Here is a 9265-nt window from a genome sequence, read left to right as displayed (position 1 = left end):
AATCTGTCTTGAAATGATTTTTATGTAGTAAATAGCTACAAGTGATAAAAAAATATTCCAAGATGTTTTTCCCCTTTGACTCACATTCTGAGGAGTTACTGAGAAGAATTTTCCTAACTGTAGACAAGTTTTGATTTTTTAAAAGAGATTTACAAATACCAGTGCTGAGGAAGAAAATAATACATTCACACAATTATATGGACTAACAAAAAATTTCAAATATACAACAGATATAGATGTAGGACTCCATCTAATGAAGCTCTGTACAGTGAAAATGTGTTCTAATCACTGAAGTGTTATTGAAGTGTTCAAAAGGTCTGTTCTCTTCAACAACGCGTGCAGAGATCTCCTGTTAGTTATTTACTTATCCAGTTAAAGGGAACTTTTGAGAATTTTATAGAATGATATTTATATTAATTACTGTGTTTCAAGTTGTTCTTCACTTGTAACTTCCCATGAAATATGTGGTTATGATTTTTGTGTCATTAGTTGAAAAAAGTCACAAACGAAAGAAAAGAAGGAAGGAAGGAAGCAGAAAGGAAGGAAGAAAGGAAAAAAAGGAAATGAGTTTAGGTTTATGTTGGTAGCTGGAGGTAGGTTTAAATGGTAGCTGGAGCTGTAGATAAACCTATGGAATCACAGGTTAAGACTAAAACATCATTTGTATGAACCCCAAAGCTGACTGAGATGTAAGTGCACTGAATTGTTGTCAGAAGAAAAATACAAGCATGTTCCTTATTTAAATTTTTAGTGCTCAATCAGATATCATTAATGTAGTAAATATAGCATCATTTAGAATAAACAATCAAATGAAAAGCCAACATCCTTTGAGTCTGTTTACATCTCTACCTACCAGGGGCTGTACTTACTGAGGGGCCATGCACATTTCCCGAAAGATGAATCCAGGTGACCTACCCCACCACATCTCTGAATATGGAAAATATTACAATTATTAGCAGGATATTCTAACTGAAATGGTGTGGTGGCTTGTGAGCCTCCTTGAATTGCCATGACTAAGAACTATTTTTACCATGTATTTTAGTATGGGTATCACCTACATTCATTGTAGTGAAGTAAGAAGAAATGTTAAAGAAAAGAAACAGTGCCCATTATCCACCAGAGTGCTACATCTCTCCTATGTTGAGATCTCTGAGGTAACTCTGCTTAATGGTGGAAATGGGTGTTTGTCCTCAAAATCATTGGATCCTGAAGATGAAAGGGCAGTGTGAGAACACTAGTCATTTCTACTGATATCCAGAATTCTCCTTGGTAAATATTCACTTTTTATTTTTTCAATAGTTAAATGTGTAATGGCAAATACAATTTGAAGAGTGACTGGCTTATTTTTCAATTATGTATACAACAATATGTCATTTAAATTCTACACACTTTTTATTTAATTATGTTGTGGATCAACATAGAACCTAAAGACCTATACCAGTACTGAAATCCCACTGATATTTTGCCTCCCTTAATAATGAGTTCAAGTCCTATCCTGTAGTTGCTTGTATTTTAATGTTACTTTGTGTCCCCCCCCAAAACACTGTATGAGAAGCTCTGCATACAGCATCTGGGAACCTACCCCCTGTTGATTGTGATTGATAAATAAAGATGTCAGCAGTCAATAACTGAGGAGGACAGACAGATGTGGGACTTTAGAATTCCTGGGCTTGGGTCTGAAAGCAGGAGGAGAAGGAGGTATGGATGTCAGGAGAGTGTGGAGGAGAGGAGCGATGCCATGATGGAAAAAAAGTATAGGACACAGACACATAGCAGCCCTGTGGAGGAGTCCTGAGAGCATGGTCCAGAAGACTGCCCAACTTGGTCTAGAGCAGCCAAGACAGAACACAGGATTTAGTAAGTAGTAACTTGGATTTAGCAACAGGACATAGATTTAGCAACATGGAGGCTAGACAGCAGTCCAGTTATTGGGTTACATAAGGCATATTAAAACATAAAGGCTGTATGTGTGTGTTTCATTTGGAAACAAACCATTGAGGTTGATGCTCTTACATTGATCACATCAGACAAATTTTCTGAGAACACATGAGCGAGATTTTTAAAGACACCTTTCTTTCTTCCTCAGAAGGCTCCCCAATATACTCAGCTCAGATAGAGAGTCTTCCCTAATTTTCACAGAATCCTGCACTGATACCAATAATAAGGTTCAATCTCTATATTCAGGTTCCTGAACCAATAATAAGGTTCCATCTCTGTAATCAGTCTCACGTCATCCTTTTTCTGTGGATTACAGGTTATACTTCATGGTGGTTTTCTATTGTTTCTTCTGTATGCTCTCATCATATTTCCTGAGTATTATAATGAATGAAATGTTATTTGTATTAATTATGCTTAGAAATGGAAATCACTGAGAGTAATTTGTAGTCACTAGTATTAAGTTTGACATTTTCTTTGATTTTAATAGCTCTCTGATACTGATGGTAGATTAATTTCCACTGTCAAGACCAGAAGTAGAAACATGTGTGATTGACTATTTAAATCCAAAAACCCTTTCTGTCAGAGTTGATAGAGGAAGGTCTTAAAAACGTTTAACTTGGTTAAATGTGGTTTGTGTACCAACTTGAAATTCTGTTCACTTTGTTGATATTTATTGTCTGATTTTGGCTGTAAAAAGTTTTCACTTGGGGGAACTAGAAAGATGACTCAGAGGGAAGGTCCATTTGCTGCTTTTGAAGAGGACACAAATTGGTTCCTAGAATCCACAATGAAGCTCATATCTGTCTGTTCATCTATTTACCATGGATACTGACACTCTCTTCTATCCTCAACAGGAACTATATTTTCATGCTGCACATATGTAAATTCAGGTAAAACATTATGCAAACAAAATAAAATAGAAAAAACCCAAATCTTTAAAAATAACTTCTTATGGTGAAATAAAGTTTATTTTATAGGCAAATGCAAGCACCAAAAACCTCTGATACTGCACTAAGTGCCACAACAAAAAAATTCTTTTCTTCAAGTTTAATTTTACAAGTACAGGATGGACCCCATGTTCATAACACCACAGGAATTATGCCATATTTTCATTACATCTATAACTGATAAGTATAGGGTTATATAGGAATACCTTTTACACCAGTAACAGTTTTATATCCTATATTGTCCAGAATTGTGTGCTTCTTATATTTCCGTTGATGTGTTCCTTATGGAGGTGAAACTCTGTTAAGTTCAACTATAACAATCATATTCCAAAGACAATGTACATATCATTTTGGTAGGATGAATTATCAGATAGATTATTATCACAGTTATTCAGCATCTTCACAGATGAACTTTCTTTCTGCGTGTTAGGCACAATTACCTTCAGTCAAGGATGTAAATTATTGGAGTAACCAGCAGGGATAGGCATGAGGTAAGGTATGCTTATTTATTTTCACAACATTATTAGCTATAAAATTATTCTTGTGTCTTCTCTGTCTGTTTTGTGGATCTGTTCCTACCCCAGATTCCCATTACTAGATACCAGCACCCAAGCAGGCTTTTTCATTTTGGTTCTACAGCGCATGCTGAAATGCAACATACTCACTTTGCTTCTTATGCCTGCAGGATGGTATGTTCATTGGGCAGATCCAGACCCATTAATGAGCATCATTATAAGAGTAACTCAAGGCTGAGATATAGGTCTATGACTGTGTGCTCACTCCCTTTAAGAACTGCAATTTTCATTCCACCTGCAATAGTAATGACTGTGCTGGGTATGAGAGACAAAATCATTTATGAAACATTTCTGGTTGCAAATTTAAAAAACACTGAAGTGTTGAACATCTCCTAACAGACATGTGTTAAATTTTCAGGATTCTTGAAAATAGACCTGGTATCGTTCATAACGTGCTAGAAATTATGAGGTTGGATTCATGAGAAAATTTACAGAAGTCCGTTTGTGTCATTGGCTCCACTTTTCCCTGGCTTCCAAAAAATGATCTTTGTTTTTAAAAAATAACACTTAGAATGTTTAACTGCTTCAATGTCTTTTTGAGTATTACATATACACATATATGCTTTATTTAATCTCCCCCGCATTATCTCCTTGAAAACTTTTTGTATCAGAGCACAACCATTCTCTACCATTTTCATGTGGTTCTTAAAAATACCACTTTATTTAGCAATGGTAGTATGTGTCTAGTACAGAGGCATCCAATGAAGAGTGAGTAGCCTCTAAACTACTGAATCCTTAAAGAAATTTGAGACATCTCCTGACCTCTAGCAATGAAACATACTTACAATTTCTTAATTTTAGAGATATTTTTTTAATTTACATTTCAAATTTTATTCCCTTTCCTGGATTCCCCAAGCCCCCTATCCCCTCCCCTCTCCCCTGTCTTCTATGAAGGTGTTCCTTCTCCACAACCAACCCACTTCCAGCCTTCCTGACACTCTCATACACTGGGGTGTCTAGCCTTGGCAGGACCAAGAGCTTCACCTCCCATTGTTGCCCAACAAGGCCATCCTATGCTACACATGCAACTGGAGCTGTGAGTCTGTCCATGTGTACTCTTTTGGTAGTGGTTTAGTCCCTCGGAGTTCTGGTTGATTGGTATTGTTGTTCTAATGGGGATGCAAGCCCCTTTGCTTCCTTTAATTTTTTCTCTAACTCCTCGAACAGAGACCCAGTTCTCAGTTCAATACTTTGCTGCTAGCATTAACTTCTGTATTTGTCATGCTTTGGCTAAGCCTCCGAGGAGACTACTATATCAGGATCCTGTCAGCACACACTTCTTGGCTTCATTACTATTGTCTAGGTTTGGTGACTGTATATATATGGAATGCATCCCCAGATGGGACAGGTTCTGAATGGCCATTCCTTCAAACTCTGCTCCAAACTTTGTCTCTATATCTCCTCCTATGAATATTTTTGTTCCCCGTTTTAAGAAGGACTGAAGCATCCACACTTTGGTCATCCTTCTTGAGCTTCATGTGGTCTGTGGATTATATCTTGATTAATTTGAGCCTTTGAGCTAATATCCACCTATCACTGAATGTATACCATGTGTGTTTTTTTGTGATTGGGTTACTTCATTCAGAATGGTATTTTCTAGTCCATCCATTTGCCTATGAATTTCATGAAGTCATTGTTTTTGGTAGCTGAGTAGAACTCCATTGTTATAGATGTACCACATTTTCTGTACCCATTCCTCTGTTAAAGGACATCTTTTTTTCCAGCTTCTGTCTATTATATAATAAGGCTGTTATGAACACAGTGGAGCGTGTGTCCTTGTTATCTGTTGGAGCATCATTTGGGTATATGCCCAGGAGTGGTATAGTTGCATCCTCAGGTAGTATAGTGTCTGCTTTTCTGAGGAACCTCCAGACTGATTTCCAGTGTGGTGTTACCAGCATACAATCCCACCAACAATGGAGGAGTGTTCCTCTATCTCTACATCCTCTCCAGCATCTGTTGTTACCTGAGTTTTTGATCTTAGACATTCTGACTGGTGTGAGGTGGGATCTCAGGAGTGTTTCATTTGAATTTCCATGATGATTAAGGATGTTGAACATGGTTCTTTCATTCCAGGGCTTGGATATGAGGTGACCAAAATGTAGGAGAAGGTATAGAGAAAGAAGATTCCAAGAGGTAGGTGAGTCATAAAGGTATTGCCATGAGGGCTGGCCAATTGAAATTTAGATCAGCCCACACAGACCATGGGTAATCATATTTCGGGGTTAATGGTGTGTAAATAGATCCCTATGCCAGAGAGATTATATATTTGCCCTGTTGCACTACTGCGTATGGCTTATTAGAAATATAAAAGGTGTGTGCCTTTTATCCAGAAACCAAGTGATCAAAGGTTTGGGACAAACCCCCAATTGAAATGAAACATTTGTTCAGTAAGAGTCTGATCCTTGCAACTTCAGTGTGATGGTTTTTATTTTATCCCTTTGTATTCTGTTAGGTTTTGATGTTATTTTGTTTTGTAATGACAGAAAAGGACTTCATTTCATGGGAGGGGACAAAATGGGTGGAGAAGAGTTAGAGAAAGCTGTAGTCAAAATATATTTATAAAAATATAATTATTTTCAATAAAATGTTAAGTAAAATATTTCTGGAATATAGCATAATAATCAAGCGAATTCTGTCACTCAGTCCATTTATGCAATACATCACATTTACTGGTGGCTATATATGGAATAATTTCTGCATGGAAATATTGTTTTGGTGTTTTATTTAAAACTAAAACCACTTCATTGTAATGAGCACATAAATAAAAGAATTAAAAAATCTACAATGAAATAACTAATAAAGGAATACTTGCTCAGGCCAATTTTCTGTACATTTCAATGAACTGCAGATGTTAGAATAGTCATGATATAGCCATAGAGCTTTACTTAGGGTTCTATGCTCTCTTTAGCAATTATAGTTTTATACTCATATGCATCAGAAAGGAAAATATATTGATAACATTGAAAATTAAAACATTATTTTATATCATATGTTTTAAATTCTGGATACTTTCACCTGCCCATCATCTATATTACCTTTCTAGGTATGCTTTAGAAATGTTATAACTGAAGTTGCACTTCTTATACCTAGACATTATAGGATAAGATCTGCATAAAGGAAAACACGTGGTCATTTTTCTTTCTGATTTAGGTGATGTGGCTAAATTTTATCCATTATCAATCAATTTTCATAAATATTTTGTGATTTCATCTTTCACAGTGTAGAATTATAGTACATTTTTGTGTGAAAAATTGAATATTTGATTCACATGTTTATGGTTATATGGCAGAGATATGCTTCATTGATAAATAAACAGACCAGCAATCATCACTAATAGGCAAATATTTCTATGTTATAATATGAATTTTTCTCAGTCTAGGTCCAGGAATAGAAGAGCTGGTCAAACAGTTGAGTTTTCACATCTCGGGAGACCACAAAAGTGGTTTCCATAATGTCTATATTAATTTATTCAAAGCTCTTTTGATGAAGATAGCATTACTGTGATGCCAAACCAGATAAACACAGAATTACAAGGGAAATTTATAATCAAATATCTCTAATGATGAAAAATATCTCAATAATATTTTATTTAAAAAAGCTCAAATAATATCAAAAAATATCATTCATCTTGAAATGATTTTTGTATGAGATAAAAAATGTAATCTTATTTTTTGGTACATGCTACAGCAACTAAGATAGGATCAGGGCTACCCAAAGAAGAAGTATTTGATCATCTACGGTTTCAGTTTTCTTTTTTTTGTTTTTTTCTTTTTCTTTTTCTTCGATGTAGGATCTTCAGGCTGTCTGTGAAATTCTAAGCAGCTAAGCTGCCTGACAAGATGAAACCAACAAGAAAGTCAGTTTTATGGGCAGATTTCCCCGCCTGTATTATTTATGCAGCAGATATAAAAGGAAGACTTTCAGGAGTACAATCATAATATGATGAGTTCATGTGGGCTACTGATTCAACCAATTGACAAACTCCATTCTAAATTTGGATAACTTTAACAAAGAGATAGTCCTATGTTTTAATTATTTTAGTGACTTTTTGATGAAGAGTGTGAGATCACAATTGGAAATCAAGTAAAATATATCACTCAAATACTTAAATATGATTAGGAGATTTTATTCCATATCCAGATCAAACTGAATCTGGGCATAAAAGAGTAATGACTCATAAGAACAAAGTGTCCAAAGGATGGAAAACACAGAGAAGTGAAGCGAGTGACATTCACCAGCCACCAACTGTGATTATATAGAAGAGCAATGCAGCCTTGTAAGACAGAGGAGAGAGTATAAAATGCCAGGAAGGTACACACCAGGACTAGGATCTTCTTAGTGGCTTGAGATTCTGGTGAGTTTTTGCTGGAAACAGGACAGCTGTGTATGTGTTGAGTCCTCTGCTTGTGTCTGTACAGAATGACAATCATGGAGACACTGGACCAGGCAATGAGCACAGAAAAGAAGATTTCAGGGCACACCACTAATGATGTATAGAGTACGGCATTGATATCATCACCCCCTCCAGTAGAACAGTACTTATAATCTCGGTTTCTTGTAGTGTTTTTGCTATTGCTTTTGACAAGTATGTAGACAAAGAAAATGAAATTTATACTTTTGGACATGACCCAGAGAGAAGAAATGGAGCAGCCAATACACTTTGCAGCTTTCAACTTTTGATTTTCACAACAGGATTCTCTGTTACTGATGCTGATGGCTTGGAAGACACTCAAGAGACAGGTTGTGCTAATGGACACACTACGGCCCACCCTTTGAATGTACAAAATTAATCTGCATCCAAAATCATTTAAAAAGTTCTTCAATCCAAAAGCTACCAGTGTGTGGGGCATTCCTTTAGAGAGAACTATCAAAACATTGAATGCCATTAGGTGCATGAGAATCAAATCTGTGGGCTTTAATGCATGTTCTGTACAGTAGAATAGATAGTGGATAAGAAGAAAGAAATTCCCCAGAATTCCTATTGTAGTTTGTGATAAGAAAATTATTTTGACTGCCAGATTCCAGAAGTCCATTTTTTAATTGTTCCTGATTCTCTTTAGATTATGGCCACACCCATTTTCTGATCAAAATGATTGAAAGGTATCAATAATCTGAAGAACTACTGAGAGGCTAAATCAGATTGGTCCCTAAAGCTCAGGAATACAATGTCAGTATAACTCTAATCTATGTACTCTATGTACTGTAACAATAATTTCTGGAACTTTTTGACAATAGTAATTATAACTTACAATACATACTTACAACACAATACTGTAAGATGGCTGAAGGTTTCAAAACAGACCTGTGAATTGGAAATATGCTTTCATAATCATAGTATATGCAGCATTTAAGATTACTTGGGCTGTGAGAAGCAATGAAGAGAGAGAACTAGTGCTAATAAGCATGATCCAAGATAACTCAAGACTGTAACTAAATACTGGTACTTTGTGTCATAGTATAAAAGAAGACAATCTTAGTGACTACTACCAACCTCAAGCACATCAATTCTTAAAGCACATTTCATATAATATTAAGTGGCAGATAATGAAAAATTAATAATACCATTATATCTATCTATCATCTATCTATGTATCTATCTATGTATCTATCTATCTATCTATCTAGAGTCATAGATAGGAACATTTTTATCAAGAGTATGAAACGCTTAAATGATGGTTCATGACAACATATACATTATTAAGTTGGGAGATAGCTCTTATGCAATGTTACAGAACACAGACATACATGCATGTGCTGTTACAGACCTGGGGACATTCTGTGTCATGCAATCTCACAGAATCT

The 9265-nt window shown here is 35.7% G+C and overlaps 1 protein-coding gene across 1 annotated transcript; it reads right to left on the bottom strand.

Annotated features, from left to right (window-relative positions):
• Positions 1-7578: 7578 nt before the first annotated feature.
• On the bottom strand, positions 7579-8540 carry LOC134484885 (vomeronasal type-1 receptor 4-like). The gene is given in 2 exon segments (XM_063280765.1): positions 7579-8520; positions 8523-8540. Coding segments are annotated over 2 exon segments (960 nt in total).
• Positions 8541-9265: the final 725 nt, after the last annotated feature.

This window comes from Rattus norvegicus, chromosome 1 (assembly GCF_036323735.1).
Source record: "Rattus norvegicus strain BN/NHsdMcwi chromosome 1, GRCr8, whole genome shotgun sequence".
Lineage (NCBI taxonomy): Eukaryota > Metazoa > Chordata > Mammalia > Rodentia > Muridae > Rattus > Rattus norvegicus.
This window is presented reverse-complemented; position numbering and strand designations above follow the sequence as displayed.